Source organism: Alexandromys fortis, unplaced genomic scaffold (assembly GCF_014885135.2).
Source record: "Alexandromys fortis isolate MF-2015 unplaced genomic scaffold, M_Fortis_MF-2015_v1.1 scaffold_36, whole genome shotgun sequence".
NCBI classification, from domain to species: domain Eukaryota; kingdom Metazoa; phylum Chordata; class Mammalia; order Rodentia; family Cricetidae; genus Alexandromys; species Alexandromys fortis.
In genome coordinates this window covers 4,221,005-4,237,702 of record NW_026067915.1, presented here as the reverse complement: position 1 = coordinate 4,237,702, position 16,698 = coordinate 4,221,005, and the positions used below count along the sequence as shown (strand labels likewise).

At 44.1% G+C, this 16,698-nt stretch overlaps 1 protein-coding gene across 4 annotated transcripts; it reads left to right on the top strand.

The window, feature by feature from the left end:
• Positions 1-396: 396 nt before the first annotated feature.
• Positions 397-14,812, top strand: Cdv3 (CDV3 homolog). 4 transcript variants are annotated; one of them, XM_050139148.1, is made up of 5 exons: positions 397-711; positions 1,666-1,742; positions 7,406-7,548; positions 11,389-11,548; positions 12,583-14,812. In XM_050139148.1, the coding sequence occupies exons 1-5, from the start codon at positions 397-399 to the stop codon at positions 12,731-12,733; spliced, it is 846 nt and encodes a 281-aa protein (XP_049995105.1). In that variant the 3' UTR covers positions 12,734-14,812. The 4 variants fall into 4 exon arrangements, with proteins under 4 accessions (XP_049995105.1, XP_049995106.1, XP_049995109.1 ...); XM_050139149.1 differs by having other exon boundaries at positions 12,517-12,831; XM_050139152.1 differs by having other exon boundaries at positions 11,879-12,831.
• Positions 14,813-16,698: the final 1,886 nt, after the last annotated feature.

Genomic DNA, 16,698 nt, shown 5'->3' with positions numbered 1-16,698 from the left:
GCAGGCGCGGCGCTGCCTCTCTCTGCTGGTGGCCCGCCCTCCCTCCTCCCCTCCCTCCCCTCCCCGTCCCCTCTCCCCTCCTCAGGCCCGCGCGTCTTCCTCCCGCACGCGCCGTCGTTCGCTGTGCGCTTTGCCGGTGCGCGCCTTCCTCGTCCCTCAGGCAGCGGGGCGAGCGCGACCCTGCTCTGCGCTTGCGGCCCCGGCGAGGAGCGTACCACCGTCCCCCGGAGCGCGGGGGAGGGGGAAGCCGACCGCCCTGCCGCCCTCTCCTCGGCGACCCCGCGGGGCTGAGGCGACGCCGCACCCGGCAGCCTGAGCGCACAGCCGGCCTTGACCCAGAGCCCCGAACCGCGAACGCCGCGTCCGCCAGCGGCCCCACCCATCCGGGCCGCGGCCATGGCTGAGACCGAGGAGCGGAGCCTGGACAACTTCTTCGCCAAGAGGGACAAGAAGAAGAAGAAGGAGCGGAGCAGTCGGGCGGCCAACGCGGCGAGCGGCGCGGGCGGGAGCAGCGCGGCGGCGGGCGCCAGGCCGGGTGACGGCGGGAGCTCGGGCTCCGGTGCCAGGTCGGGCGACGGCGGGAGCTTGGGCTCCGGCGCCAGGTCGGGCGATGGCGGGAGCTTGGGCTCCGGCGCCAGGTCGGGCGACGGTGGGACCTCGAGGCCAGGGGACGGCGGGAGCACGGGCCCCGCCGGCAAGGCCGTAACGAAGGTAAGGGTTGGGAGGCCGGCGACCGGCCGCGTGTGCCCGCCCCCGCCGGCCCGGGAGGCCACGTGACTGGGGCTTCGCACGTCGGGCGGACTCGGGGTGCCCCCGGGGCTTGCTTGTCCCCCCCGTCCGCCGTCCTCCGCGCGCCGCGCCCTCTGGGCCACGGGGGTTGGGGCGGGCCGCGGTCCCCCGAGTGACGTGCCGTTCTCGGCCGCCGCCGCACTGGAGCCTGCTTGGCACTGGATTTCGGTTTTTCAGGTGTTTTAAGCCTCCTCTGTGCAGCCGGCGAAGTGTGGCTTGTTCTCCCAGCCGCGGCCACAGGGAGCCGGGAATTGAGTTGTGGAATTGCTCTGGATTTTTCTTCGCCGGGCTTTCCCCTGTAGTTGGTTTTAAGTAAAAGCGGCGGCAGAGAGGGCGTTTGGTAACAAGGCACGTGTCGGGATCTTTCTGGGACTCAGGCTGTACTTTACAATCCAGCCGCTAGATCCATTTTATTTTACTTTTTTGAAACGGGGTCTCTTTGGCCTGCTCTCGAATTCACAAAAAACCTGGCCTGGCCTCTGCCTCCCCAGTGTTGGGATTACAGGTTTGTGTCGTACTTCTGCAATTAAAAAAAGAAAATCACATTTGTGTGTTGTGCGCGCTCATGTGTACGCGTGCGGGGGAGTTTGGAGACAACTTGAGGGAGTAAGTTCTTTCCCCCCATGTGGGCCCAGAGAATCAGCCTGAGGTCTTCAGGGCTGGCTGCAGGTCATTTACCGGCTCAAGAATTCTGGTGGCCCTTGATCGCTTTTTTTTTTTCCTAGTCTGAAACCTGTTTACCAAGATCTCTAATTAATCCGATGTTTTGCAGATTCCTCTACCAGCTGAGGATTCCTGATGGCCCTATCCCTTTTTTCCCTGGTCTGAACGTGTTGACCAAGAACTCTAATTAATCGGATGATATTTATTCCACAGGAGGAAGATGAGTGGAAAGAATTTGAGCAAAAAGAGGTTGATTACAGCGGACTAAGAGTTCAGGCAATGCAAATAAGGTAGGGTGTGATTACAAGTGGGGTTATAACCTGTCCCGGGTAAAAGTACTAGGCACATTTTCTTGAAGCCCAGCTCTCCTGGTTTTGAGCAAAGGCAGTCCTCTGGTATCATTAAATTAGCCGCCAGCTCTAAAATGCCGTGAGAGAGTTTCCCTACTTGAAAGTGTTTGGATTTTTTAGTTGGCTAAAATGGATTTGAATTTTTAACATGCTTGTGCTTGACCTTCGGTGGCACTCCCCTTCCCCCCAAATAGCTCCTCCTGTAACTCAGAGCTCTCTGAGAACTTACTGTAGATTTCTTTTTAAATGTCTGAGTTAACAGCTGTTAACCTGGGTGCTGGGAACTGTACCTGGCTTTCTGGAAAAGCAGTGAGCTAGCACTGACCTTGAACTCTTGGTCTTTTAGTTTCCAACTAAATACCGTGTGCTTGCACTTAGTCGTGTGTCCCCCCCCCCCCCCCCCCCGCTTTCTTTTTATATTTTTATTTTATGTTCATGGGTGTCAAGTCCCCTGGAACTAGAGTTATAGACAATTGCAAGCTGTCGTGTGGTTGCTGGGAACTGAACCTAGGTCCTATGGAAGAGTAGTAAGTACTCAACCACTGAGCCATTTCTCCATCCTCTTAGTTTTTTGAGACAGGTTTCTCTGTAGCTTTGGAGCCTGTCCTGGCATTAGCTCTGTAGACCAGGCTGACCTTGCTCTCACAGAGACCTACCTGCATCTGCCTACTGCCTTCAGAGATTAAAGGCTTACTTCACCACCACCTGGCTTCAGGTACAGATTTGTATTTACGATGAAACCTTGTATACTCAGCACCCTAGTCATGAACTTGAACATTCTTTCATAAAGCCACCACCCTCCTCCTGAGGCCTTGCTTTTCCCTTCCTGCATCTCCAAGAATTAGCACTGCCGTAGAGATGGGATTGTAGATCCTAAGTACTTTGCTTGGGTCTTAACATGTGTGACCCAGAATGGCCTTTTGAAGGCTTATCTCATCCCCTCAGCTACTGGGTTTTTAAAGATTTTTAAGTAGAAAAGGCAAGTATGGGGTTCTTTTGCTTTAAAATTCAAAATTCTTGACTTATTTTACACAAACCAAATGATCTTTGATTTTAAATTGCCTTTGATCAGAAGCTCGCAATTTGTAGAGAACTTCAGTGACCACATGGGAATTACTTGAATTGGAGAAAATAATTTTTAACTCTAAACTGTCTTTGGAATCTAGAGCATAGTCTTTATGATTTTAATGTCTGTTGAAAGACCAGCTAGTATTTTAATGTATGATTAATTAAGTCTATGCCACCTAGGCATTAAGGTCCCTGGGTGTTCTCCCATCATGTTGTGAGGTTACCAGAGTGAACATTCCTTTTGGTATCGGAATTTAGAAAGTATCTTTTGCCTTTAACCTCAGCACTCGGGGGCAGAGGCAGGTGGATCTCTGAGTTCAAGGCCAGCCTGGTCTAGAAGAGCTAGAGCTAGTTCCAGGACAGGCTCCAAAGCTACAGAGAAATCCTGTCTCGTAAAGAAAAAAAAGAGAGAAAGAAAGAAAGAAAGAAAGAAAGAAAGAAAGAAAGAAAGAAAGAAAATATTTTATTGGTGTGACTGTTTTTTGTTTGCTTTTCCCTTTTTCTTTTAAAGATTTATTTAGGTGAATCTGGGTTGGGGACATGCATGCATGCAGGTGCCTGAGGAGGCCAGAAGAGGGCATCTGGTCCCTTGAAGCTGGAGTTACAAGTAGTTGTGAACTGCCTAAGTTCTAGGAACTGAATTTAGAGCCTCTCCCAGAGCAGTATATTTTCTTGGAAGAGGATATTTTAGAAAATATCCACTGTGCCTGGTGATCCAAGCCTTCATTCCCAGCTACTGAGGAGGCTCAGGAAGGACGATTGAAAAAAAATCAGGCCTGCCTGAGTTGGAGTGAGTTTAAGGTTACCCTGAAACAATTTAGTGAGACCCTATCTCAAAAATTAAGAGAAGGTTCCTGTTTTCTTTGTTCTGAGGCTTGAGTTTACAGATTGCTTTTATCTAGAGTTGTTGATTCTCTGGATGTGGTCCAGTTCTGTGGTAAAGTTAGGCTTTTCTTGGTCTGCTCTTGTTCTTGAAGACTGGAATGGTAATTTTTGGCCATTTTTAATTTAGTGGGCAAAAGTAGCATTTTCTGAAGGGTAGGGAGGAAGGCAGTTTACTTGGTATAAAATTTGGTTTTGTTAAGTTATGGAGAATATTTAAATTGAATTATTTTTCCAGCAGAATATAAAACGTTTTTGGAGTTAGAAATTTGCTTTATAGCTCATGCTGGTCTTACTGATTTGATTCTCTACTTCAGCCCTGAGTCCTAGTTATGTACCATCATGCCCAGCTTATTTCGACAACCCTCCCCTTTCCTTTTGTAGTGCTGGGAATCAGACTCATGGTTTCACTCACCATAGGCAAGTGCTTTCCCTCCCACTGAGTCATATCCTCAGCCCTAATTTTATTAATATTTTTATTTTTGATTCTTTTTTTGAGGCAGGATTTTATAACTTAAACTCTTCATCCTCCTGACTTTACCTCCCAAATACTTGCTTGTTTGTTTAAGGCACAGGGAGGGACAATCCCATTGGGCTGTTCAGGTGAATCACTTGCCAGACTCCTGGTTGGAGTACTATATTATTTGAACTTTAGTAGACTAGCCCTTTTTTATTTTATTTTTGAGACAGGGTTTCTCTGTAGTTTTTGGTTTCTGTCCTGGAACTAGCTCTTGTAGACCAGGCTGGCCTCGAACTCACAGAGATCCGCCTGCCTCTCTCTGCCTTCAGAGTGCTGGGGTTAAAGGCGTGCGCTACCACCGCCTGGCAGTAGACTAGCTTTTATGCTGTATATTTCATTGTTCTTAGCAATAGCTTGTCGTTGCTCTTCAGTGGTCGGTCATTCTAGAAGCTTCGCTGATCTCTAATAGTTTATAGTCTTGAATGTGTTTTAAAAATTTGTGGTTAGTTTTTCTTTTAAAGTCTCGGGGGATGGGGTGAGAAAAATGGTGTCCTGACTGAATGTGATGGGATATGCATATAATACCAGAGTTTGATTTGAGGCAGGGGGATCATGGATTCAAAGACCAAACTTAGCTATACTGGGAGAGACATTGTCTTAAAAAGAGATATGACTTCAATTGATGTTGCTGTTAAGCCAAATTGGAGTTTTCAGTGTGTGCCTGCTTGTTTACTTCTGTACTGTTGAATTTGAGGACCAGAGGAGTCCATGGGGTGTTTTATCTCTCTCCACCTTACTTTCTTACTTTCTGAGGTAAGGTCTCTTGGTGAACCTGAATCACACCATTTTGGCTAGCCAGTAAGCTCCTAGGATACTCTTATCTCTGCCTGCAATGGTGGGCTTACAGTGACCGTGTCTGGCTCTCATAGGTTCCACGGATTTAAACTCCAGTCTTACTTTTACAGAAAATGCTCTTAAACATATATTCATTTGAGCAATTGTGATTTAGTGCTTTGGTGAGTAAATAGATATGAGGTATGGATGAATAACTGAAATTGCTGCTTCAGTATATACAAATGTAAGTGCCATGAAGGTCTGTGTGGGAATCTTCATCAATCTTGGATAGATGAGGTTGTTGGGACATTGCTAGTCAGTTATGTCTAGATGTGTACCTATTTTACCCCTAAAGCAATTATAGTGTAACTATATTGATACATTTCAAAATTTTAAAACAAAAAGGTTTTTTGAAAAAATTTTGAAGTTTGGTCTTATGAACATGGTATATATATGTGCAGCGTGTATAAAATGCATATGAATATTAAAGCATCTAGCAATGCTTATGTGCCAGATCGTTTCCTGGATACTATATGTGCTAACTCATTTGCTCTTTATATTCGGTGTATCATCTTTTATTTTATCTAAAAGCTAGCTAGTGCCATCTTGAAAGCCTGACCAGTAAATGAAAGAGGTGGCAGAAACTGGATTTCATCAGTTCCTGTGCATTGGCACTCAAAAGTACTCATTAAAATTAAAATTTAAGGATTTGCTGTAGATGTATTGATATTTATGTTTTAGTTGGTTTAAATAGCACAAATATAATTTGTTAGTGTAAGCACAGTATCATTTTAAATGATTGTTAAAACAGAAAACTGTAGTTTGAATTGTCCATATTCTTTATCTTTTTTTTTTTTTAAATTATGAATACAGTGTTCTGTCTGCATGTATACCTGCAGGGCAGAAGAGGGCACCAGATCTCATGGATGGTTATGAGCCACCATGTGGTTGCTGGGAATTGAACTCAGGACCTCTGGAAGAACAGCCAGTGCCCTTAGCCGCTAAGCCATCTCTTTCCAGCCACCCCCCCCCCCCCCCCCCCCCCCCCCCCCCCCACCCCCGCATCTTTTTTTTTTTTTCCCCCCGAGACAGGGTTTCTCTGGTTTTGGAGCCTGTCCTGGAACTAGCTCTTGTAGACCAGGCTGGCCTCGAACTCACAGAGATCCGCCTGCCTCTGCCTCCCGAGTGCTGGGACTAAAGGCGTGCGCCACCACCGCCCGGCCTGCATCTTTTTTTTTAATTACAGTTTATTTTGTGTGAGCATGCTGTGGCATGCGTGTCAGAAGATAGCTGGCAGGAGTTGATTCTCCCACTTTGTGGGTCCTGGGGATTAAACTTGAGTCTTTAGGCCTGGTGACAAATCATCTGCTCTGTAACTTTTTGTGTTCTTGGAGAAGGCATCACTGAAGTCACCATCCTCAGCCTGTGTGCTGAGGTCACCATACTTAGTCTCCAGATAGGGGTTACTTCTCTGCTTGCTTTTTTCAATATGTGGGATCACAGCCAGGGCAAGTCCCTAACCCCAGAGATGCAGTCTTAAATGCAGATTGAAGATGAAGTTGTTCCTCTTAGTGGCTATCATTGGTCTTTAAATGGAGTGATTACTTGTAACTAGTGGACAATGTCTTTAAAGCATTAAAGGATCATAAAAAAGATGGGTATGGTGGTTTACACTTTGAATCTCAGCACATGGGAGATAGAGGCAGGAAGATCAGCCAGGACCATCCTTGGTCATGTACTGAGTTCAAGGCCAACCTGGGCTACCTGAGACCCTGCCTCACAAAATCAAGTTAAAGGGGAGGTCAAAAAATTTGTCTTGGATTCTGAATATGATTTAGTTTAATTAGCATACACACGCCCTCAAACAAACAAACAAAAAGTCCCAGGCAGAACACTAAGCCAGATAAGCCAGAAGAAATTTGTCTTAACACCTAGGACACATAGCTTGCTTTAATTGAAATATTCTTTTGGGGACCCAGCAGTATGGCTCATTGGAAAAAGTGCTTGCTATTAAAGCTGATGACTTTGGTTTGCAGCTCCAGAACCTACATGCTTGAAAGAACTGATTCTCAAAAGTTGTGCTTTGACTATACAACTGCAAACACCTTTTTCCCCTAATAAGTTTAGCTGGGCATGGTGGTGCACAACTTAAGTCCCAGCAGAGGGTGGCAGAGACAGGCAGATCTCTGACATCTAAGTTGGCCTTGTCTACTTACATATCTGGTTCCATACTGGTCAGGGCTGTACCATGTGACCATATTTCAGAAAGAAATGTTCTTTTGTTAATGCTTCATGTGGTGGTACATTCATTCATCTGGTACTTGGGAAGTTATAAATGTACTTGTTTGTTTTTCAATAGTGAAAAGGAAGATGATGATAATGAAAAGAGAGAAGATCCAGGAGATAACTGGGAAGAAGGTGGAGGTGGTAGTGGAGTAGAAAAATCTTCAGGTCCCTGGAATAAAACAGCTCCAGTACAAGCACCTCCTGCTCCAGTAATAGGTAATCCTGTTTTCCTTCTGAAAGGCTAATTTAATGTGGTATATGTGCCTGTTGTGGGGTGGGGTGGGGTGGGAACCTTACCATTCCTGGGAGAGGGGGATCTGGATGTATATGTTCCTAATAAGATCCAAATGGAAGGACTGTAAAAATTACACCACATAAGTTTTATTTAGCAGACTGTCAAGCTAGGTAGTTAACCTGCTTAGCAAGCATTCGACCTCTAAAGTACATCCTCGGTGCTACTTTTAGGAAGGTCTTGAAACCTGAATTGTCAGCAGGAATTTATTTTATGAAGAGAATAAAAGGTCTTTGGAACTAAAAAAAATCTTAAGGATTGCTGGGCGGTGGTGACGCAGGCCTTGCATCCCAGCACTGGGGAGGCAGAGGCAGGTGGATCTCTTGAGTTCGAGGCCAGCCTAGGGTACATACAGTAGAATGAGTTCCAGACAGCCAGGGCTGTTTGACAGGGAAGCCCTGTGTTGTAAAACAAAAGAACAAAAGAAAACAAATTCCTAGGGATATATTTGTGTGTTGTGCGTGTCTGCATGTTTGTACAGGTGCTTGTGAATGGGCAGAAGCTTGTTGTCATTGTCCACTTGATTTGTTGCGGTTACGGCCTCCCAAGGAACCAGGAATTCAAACCAATTGCAGTTAGCCTAGCTAGCCAGCTTGGTTTTTGTGATCCTGTTTCTACCTCTATGAGGGATTATAGGTGACTGCTGTCCCTGCATAGCTTTTACATGGGTCTGATCTCTGGGCCTTATTTGCTCAACAAACATCCACTGAGCCATCTCTGTAGCCTGAAGTTGTTGCTTATTTTTGATGTGCTAGAAATTGAACTAAGGGCCTTACACATGCTAAACGTATTGCTGAACTGCATTTCTAGCTGGCAAATCTTCGGCATTATTTTTTATTTTGAAACACCATTTTATATGTAGCTCATGTGGCCTTGAGTCCTTGGTATAGCAGTGATGACCTCAAATCACAGCCACTACCACCCCCTTTCCTGAGATTACACAGGAGTAAGCTTTCCTGACAACTTTTCTTTTTCTTTTTTCTTTTTTTATTTATTAAAGATTTCTGTCTCTTCCCCACCGCCGCCTCCCCTTTCCCTCTCCCTCCCCCAATCAAGTCCCCCTCACTTGTCAGCCCAAAGAGCAATCAGGGTTCTCTGCCCTGTGGGAAGTCCAAGGACCACCCTCCTCCATCCAGGTCCTGACAACTTTTCTAATTTAAAATGTTTTTAAATTGTTTTGATTCCTTGAGAATGTCATAGAATATGTTTCGGTAATATTCATCCTGACTCCTCAAGAGACCTTCCAACCACTTGCTTTTTGGCACAGGTTCTCACTATGCAGCCCAGGCTAGCTAGCCTCAGATTGTTTGTGCATGCGTGGGTGTTGTGCTACGTCTTCATGTGGGTGTGGCCGTTGAGGCCAGAGGCTGACTTCTTGTCTCTTCTATGTCACTCTACACTTCACATTTTGGTACAAGTTCTCACTGAGTCTAGAGCGCACTAAAGACTGCTAGCTGGCCAGCTCTCCCCTGGGATCTTGTTTTTCTGTCACCACCCACCCAAGCCTGCGCTGATTACAGGCGGCACATACTGTCGCCTAGCCTGTTAGTTTCCGTAGGCTTGGCTTATACCAGAAGGAAAGCTTACGTCCTTATTTACTGAGTATCAACACTGCACTTGGGATAGGCACATGTTGCTACCATGTTATTTTCACGAGTTCTGGTTGGTGTAAATTTTAACTTCTCAATGCTTTTATGGCAAGCGCTTTACATCTGAACCATCTCCCCAGCCTCTGAGTGCTGAAGTTAAATACCATGATAGTGATACTTGATTTTTCTCTCTTGAAATTGATAATCTTTCAGGCTACTCCAGGAATGTACCAGACACACAGTTTTTATAGACTCCTTGTTCTTATGCTTTGGGGCTGGTATCTTTCCTCTTTGTGTCAGGTTTCTGAAGCAATTTCTGTGAAGACGATGGTAAATAATGTGGAGGAGAGGACCTGGTGGTGTCTGCTGCTGTGGCATGGAAGCTGATGTGGACATAACAGTGATGGGTGTAGCCTTGTTCCAGTTGTTGGGCCAGATATAGCTTGTTTGCTAACTCTTAGTTTTATGTGTTTGTTTTTTCTTTTTCTGATTTTTATTATTTCTGTGGTGAGTTCGTGGAGCTGAATCTAGCCACCAGGTTTATACATAGAGAGTGTCTTTACCTGCCAAGCCATCTTGCCTTCAGTTCTTTTCAAGTCTGCTTAATCACTGAAACCCTCCGTAAACCTATAAAAATGCATCTCCTTTGGAACTGGAGAGATAGCTCATTAGTTATGTGTTCTTCAGCTCTACTGGAGAACCAGAACTCCTATCCGGGGCTCATAAACACCTTCAAGGAATCCAGCTCTTCTATCCAATACGGAGATCTCTGTACACACACAGACACACATTTTTTCTTGTTTTTGTTTTTTGTTTTGGTCTTTTCTAGAACATGCTGACCAGTAGACTTTTGGGAGGTGATGGAAGAGTGCAGTGGTATAGTGGCCACTAGTCACATGTGACTGAGAAATTGAAACCTAGATTTGATTTTACTCATCTAAAATAGCTAACTACATGTGTTGCTTTGAATCCCCACACTCAGAACACAGGCAAATAGAGTATTTGAGTTGAGGCAGCCAGGGCTACAAAGTGGAGACTGTTTGAAAAACAAATGAGTGAGCAAACAGGCCAGCTTCGCACTGTCTGCAGATAGCTCGGCCAGAGTTTAAATGGCCAAAATCCACTGTTAAAGAAAACTAATTCCTAAAACTTGTCTTCTGATTGCCGCACTTGAATACTTTGGGATGTCAACTCACAATTACACCACCCACAGACACAAAAAAGTTTTTATTTTAAAGCCTCATGTGCCTAATGTGCTGGAACATAATTTAAGTTTTGATTTGGTTTCTCTTTGAGTTGCTCAGGCTGGCTTTGAACTCTGATCCTTTCTCAGCCTCCCAAGTACTGATGTTGTGAGCATGTTCCACTACTCCCAAAAATTTGTTTATTCTAAGTGCAATTTAGATTCTCATTAAAATAAGTAAGCATGTAAGCATTCCCTTCTAAGCCTATAGAAAACAGTCTTTTAAACTATAAAGACATATAAAGCTAGTAGCTGACACAGGAATGTTTATTGTGTTTTCATGGGGTAGGCTAGCAAATTTCTGAAAAGAAAGTTTTTGAAAAGTGAAAAATACACTGCTTGAAACCATATCGAGGATCAGTTGGAATACAGAAAAATAAGTCTTCGTAAAAGATTTTAAGCTGTTCGGGGGGCCTTTTCCTGTTTTCTGATTGAACAGAGAAATTGAACATCCAGTGATCTTAGAGAATGAAATAAAGATAAGGATTGCCTATTTTTAAAATCATCTTTAGAAATTAAAATACTATGTGTGCATCTTATTAAATAAATTCTTTAGATAAGACAACTTGTATAGACTACCTTCTGAGTAAAGAAAGTGAATACCACATTTACTGATAGAAACACCAGGAACTCTGGTGTTGTATTCCAAAAGGTAATCTCTTGAGGACTCCTCATTTCCCCTCCCTCAAGCTTGTAACCTCACTCATAATGATGTATGGCATGTTAGATTTATTCTCAGGAAAGTTAGAGCGCTCGCTGCCTTAGAGATGAGCTTTCTACTTTGAGTTGTTTTTCACAGAACTTTGCTTTTGTTGTCCTGTCCAAATCCCTTGTGAATCAGTGTTTGCTTCTCTCATAATTGTTAAATGATCAGGAGTGTGGGAAGATGTTACTAGAAGGCCACACATTTGAATAAATGCCTTATCTATTAGTTACAGAAACCTCGGAGCCGGCAATGCCTAGTGGTGTATATAGGCCTCCTGGGGCCAGGCTAACCACAACAAGAAAAACGCCTCAAGGACCACCAGAAATATACAGTGACACACAGTTCCCATCCCTGCAGTCCACTGCCAAGCACGTAGAGAGCCGGAAGTAAGTATGTGAGGTTATGAGTAGGTTCTCTGACCAGGCACTTGGGAATCAGCTGGGACTTAGGTACCCAGGAGGGAAGGAAGACAGAGGGTGGGGGAAGAGTCCTTGGAAAGAGCAAGAAAAAGGGTGCTAAAGACAGGCTTTGCTGTCTGCTTTCTGTCACAGCTGCATTTAGTTCGTTCTTAAAAGTACATTATTACTGGTTTGTCCCTTTTAAATATGGAAGCTAGAAATGTAAAAGCATTTATCATTGCATTCCCAATAAATGAGAGTAGAAGAAAGATGTTGGCATTTACAAATCTAATACTAAAAATGATCTTATTTCAGCAGGTACTTAAAATGAATGCTACCTGAAGTTAAATGACCACATATGGCACATCTACATCTTATTTAGGGACATGAATTTTCAAAAGTAAATAAAATGGGAAGAAATGTAAATGGCATCAGATGGAAAATTTTTTTGGGTGGCTTTAAAGTAAACCCCAGCCTTTTCGCCTCATTGAGAGCACAGCTGGCTTGAATTTAGACCTCCAGTTGGACTTGCTTCTCTGCTCTGTCCTCAAATGTGTGGGGGGACTGAGAGGGCAGTGACTTGCCACACACCTTTCTTTACCTGATCTAATCAGACCACTCCCCCAAAGCAAAAGGGAGGAGAAATCGTTGAATGATGAGAACATTACTTGACTGAGTAAACAGGCACCCTTAAGCATAAAGATGTATCTACTAACTGCTAAAACTTAGAAGTGAGTCTTAGGAGAAATGTCGTTACACAGCTTCTTTCCGCTTGTCTTCAAGTTGGTCCCAAAATAGTCTCTTCAGAAGATGGGACCTCAGAGCTTCAGTACAGTATTACATGTTTTCTGTTCAATTGAAGCCTTAAGTGGTTTGATATGGATCTTGTATTTCCTTCCTGTCCAGGATGATTCTTAGGTTTGTTTTTTTCTTTCTTTTTTTTTTTTTAATTCAAGGAAGAATACTTTCAAAATTCCCCAGTGAAGAAGAAATATTTACTGATTACATTTCTTTTCCCTTAGGGATAAAGAAATGGAGAAGAGCTTTGAAGTAGTAAAACACAAAAATAGAGGTAGGGAGGAGGTTTCAAAAAACCAGGCCCTTAAACTTCAGCTAGACAACCAGTATGCTGTGCTTGAAAATCAGAAGTACAGCCACACACAGTACAGTTAAGCAATGGTCTTTGCTAAGCCTCCCAAGATAACTAGACCACAGCTAACCACCAAGAACAGCCATTCAGCGTCTCATATCTGGATCTACAGTGACTGATTGATGAAGACCTTGATTCCAGTGACTGTCCCTGTTGCACTATGGAAGATCAAGAGTCACAACTGATCTTGATGTGTGTTGGATTTAGGGGTGTTTTCATTGTCTTAAATATTTGTGAATTAGATTCAGCTGTGTTCCCATAGTTGCTCTGCATATAAAACCAAACCTGCAGCCAGTGGTCATTTCAAACATCTTTATGTTCAGATACTGAGCCTTCGCAAGGTTGACTACCTCAGATTTGCTGCACTTAATTGTGGATTTCATGTGGATCACAACTTCTGCATAAGTTACAGCTATTAGTATCAGTGTGAACCTTGAAACCAACTCTACTGGATTCCTTTCGGGAAGCCTTCAGAAGTCAGCCATCTGGGTTCTGATCTGCTGTAAAAGATGAAGAGTTAAGTGACCTTAAATAGCCTGTTCTGTGCCCACTCTAAGGAACTCTGTAGGCTGTGGCTACATTAGACTTCTTGGAATAAGCCGCTGTCAAAACTGTTGTGTTTGGATCATCTGTGTGGGGCTATGATTTATAATTTAAGTTTTTAGTTGTAGTATGAGGTGGCTACAGATTGAATTCAACCAAACTTGGATCCACCAAATGGGGAAAGGGTGGGGGATAGTCTTGTTTCTTTGAATACCTTTTTATCCAGATAGTGCTTGTTATGTTCCACATTAAGGCCTTGCTTTGACTTGGAGTAAGTTCTTGGACAGCGTATTGTGTGGTAAAATAGCCTGAATGAGGCATTGGAATTGTGAAATGACCTGTGAATTTGCCAATCCCTAGGTGGAACCAGATAGCCTTTGATACAAAGGGCAGCGGGTGCCAGAGGCTCCACTCCGGTTCTGCTCAATCCTCCTCTAATCAGGTTTAAATTGAACTGCTGTGGACAGAGTGGTGTCTGCTCAGGTGGGGAGGGGTTCACTGGCCTGTCTTAACATTTCAAAGCAACAGGTGCAAAACCTCACCAACAACCTGAAGTTTCATGAATCTTGCATGGTGTCTGATAAAAAAAAATCTTGTGTGTGCCCAAAATTTGAAGATACTGGCTATTTTGTAGATACATTCCTTGTTCTAGACAGCTCTGTTCACCTAGGGAATATTTTGTGATGTTCACTTGGAAAGGCAGGGGAATTGCCAGTGATGTATCACTTCTGTTCTTAGTAATTAGATATAACTGCAGTAGTACTTGGCCCTTCAAGAGGGTAAGAGGGTACTGCTGTATTCCTTTCCATCTAATGGAATAGCGAGGCGGTTACCTACTTCCGTGTCCCCAGAAATGCTTCAGTACAAATATTCTTTATTGGCAACTAAGTACATGATGTCAGTGCCTGAGTTTCTCTAATGAATCCCTTTGCAAAATGCAGTTCAGACTTGTTCAGTACTGACAGAAGTGAAAACAGGTAATGAAGGAAGCTCTCCCAGCTTGAGACTGTCTTGCAATTTGGTGATTGAATGCAGCAGTTAGTGTGGGAAGCAGGAGGTGTTGGCCAGTGTTTCCTGACCAAAACTGCATGCCATTCTGGGCAGTAATGTTGGCATGATCTGAGCCAGCCAGGAGGAAGTTGGGTGATTAGACATTTGATATCTTCATTGAACTAAAGACTTATTTGGGCACTAGAAACCTTAAGTAATCTCACACCTTGAGACACCTACTTACCTTAAAGTAGGCTCCCCCCTTCCCCAAGCCCCATTCTGTTTGGGGTTAAGGTTTGAGAATTGAACGGAGACAGATGTGAAGAGGTTCATTTAATGGCACACTGTACTGGAACGCTGAAGACCTGCAGCAGATGTAAATTCCAAGTCTTGTTATAATTTTTTTAAGATTGTGAAATTATTGAAATGCACACGAATCAAGTTTTAATACACTGTCTGGGTGGATGAGGCTGTCCATTGCACCATTTCTTTGGGTTCTCAGGCATGGTTCGACAGTGTAAGAACTCTGTAACATTAACATTGAATAAAAAGAAAATCTATGAGTGGTAGATGTGATATTTTCTGTAGACACTGGAGAGCAGTGTCGGGGTCACGTCTCAGGATGACGACTGCTCTCTGTCAAGAGTGCACTAGTTTGCCTACTTCCAAAGAAGCTAAATGGGGTGAGAATGGCTGCAAGCCTGAAACACTCCTAATGGAAAGATGTTGACTCATTCTCTAGCGGCTTCAGTAGAGCTGAACTTTGTTATGGCAAGGGGGATCTAAAGCCTTTTATCCTGTACACTGCAAGTTTTCATGCCAAAGCCCCCACCTTTTTTGGGGGGTGGGGTGGGGCAGAAGGAATGTTTGGGAGTCACTATCAGTGGCCCCTCAGTCTGCCCCAACTGTCAACCACCTTCAGAGGGACTTCTTTGTTCCCATGCTCATTCCCTCCCAGTCCAGGTGGAATTGGTGAGCTGTCATTAGCTCAGGCAAACTGTCTCAGTGGATGAGCCCCTCATGGTCTTCAATTCCTTGCTCATACGCTCATACTCTCACTCCTTCCACTCTTCAACTGGATTTTGGGAGCTCAGTCCAGTGTTCCAATGTGAGTCATTGCCTGTTTCCATCTGTTGTTGGACGAAGGTTCTATGGTGATATTTAAGATGATCATCAGTCTGACTACAGGGTAAGGCCAGTTCAGACACCCTCTCTATTGCTTAGGGTCTTAGCTGGGGGTCATCCTTACGGATTCCTGGGCATTTTTCTAGAGCCAGGTCTCTTGCTGTTTTTCATTTATTTTTAATGTATATATTGTTTTGCCTGTATATTTGGGTGCTGCGTGGTCCCCATGGAAGCAAGAGGACATTGGAGCTCCTGGGACTAAAGATGACCGTAGGCACTATGTAGGGCAGCGTGTTTAACTTGTACTCTCTCCACCTTAGGTTTTCAGATAAGGTCTCAAAATGAATAACTGCTTAGATTCTGGAACCCTACACCTGAGTTTTAGGGATCCAAACTCAGGTCTTCATGGTGGCTTAGCAAGTACTTTATGCACTGAGCCAAGCCATGCATCTCCCTAGGTTTTGATATTTTGAAGCATATATTTTGCCACCTTTTAGAAGATTTAGTTGTATGTTGTTGGAGGGGAGGCTGCTTGTTTATTCCCAGCTGCTCAGCGCCGAAACTATATTAATTAAATCACTGCCACTGTTTGGCCCACTAGCTTCTTATTGACATTAATTTAACCCATTTCTATTAATCTATAATCACCACATGACAAGTGGCTTATGGGCTAAAGTTCCCAGTGCCTGTCTCCAGCAGCTCCATGACTTTTGACTCCACCCTTCTTTCTCCCAGCATACAGCCTAGTTTTCCTCGCCTAGTTCTGTTCTTCCCTGTCATAGGCTCAAAGCAGTTCTTTATTCATTAACCAATAAAAGCAACACATAGAAGAACCTCCCACACCAGTATATGTCTGGCTGGTGTCCCATGGAGCCCAGAGATCAGATGCTTCTGAAGTTGAAGCCATAGGCAATTTTGAGTGGTGGGCAGTCCTCCAGAAGAGATACATGTTCTTAACCTAATCTCTGACATCCCTCTTGCTAGATGTGGAACTCACTCTGCAGCCTAGGCTGGACTCAAACTCACTGACTTTCCGACCCCACTCTGAATGCTAGGATTACAGGTGTAAGCCATCACACCCAGCATGTACCTTTTTTTTTTTTTTTAAATGAAGTTCTATATATTGCTAGGATTGAGATAAAAGAACATTGGCTGGGTGTGAATCCCAGAATGCAGAGTTGGGTTAGACAGGGCTACATAGTTAAGACCCTGTCTCAAAACAAATATATGTTCTTTTTTCTTAACCACAAATGTAATTAGCAATTCAGTTCTTAAAGTTTGGCAATCTCTTATTGCTTTAGCAGAGCTAAATGAACAGACAATACCAGTG

Excerpts from the sequence above, each read along its gene's own strand:
- Cdv3 (XM_050139148.1), top strand. The coding sequence starts at position 397 with ATGGCTGAGACCGAGGAGCGGAGCCTGGACAACTTCTTCGCCAAGAGG. Across the intron at positions 7,549-11,388 it reads ACCTCCTGCTCCAGTAATAG|TTACAGAAACCTCGGAGCCG; the intron begins GTAATCCTGTTT and ends CTTATCTATTAG. Across the intron at positions 11,549-12,582 it reads AAGCACGTAGAGAGCCGGAA|GGATAAAGAAATGGAGAAGA; the intron begins GTAAGTATGTGA and ends CTTTTCCCTTAG.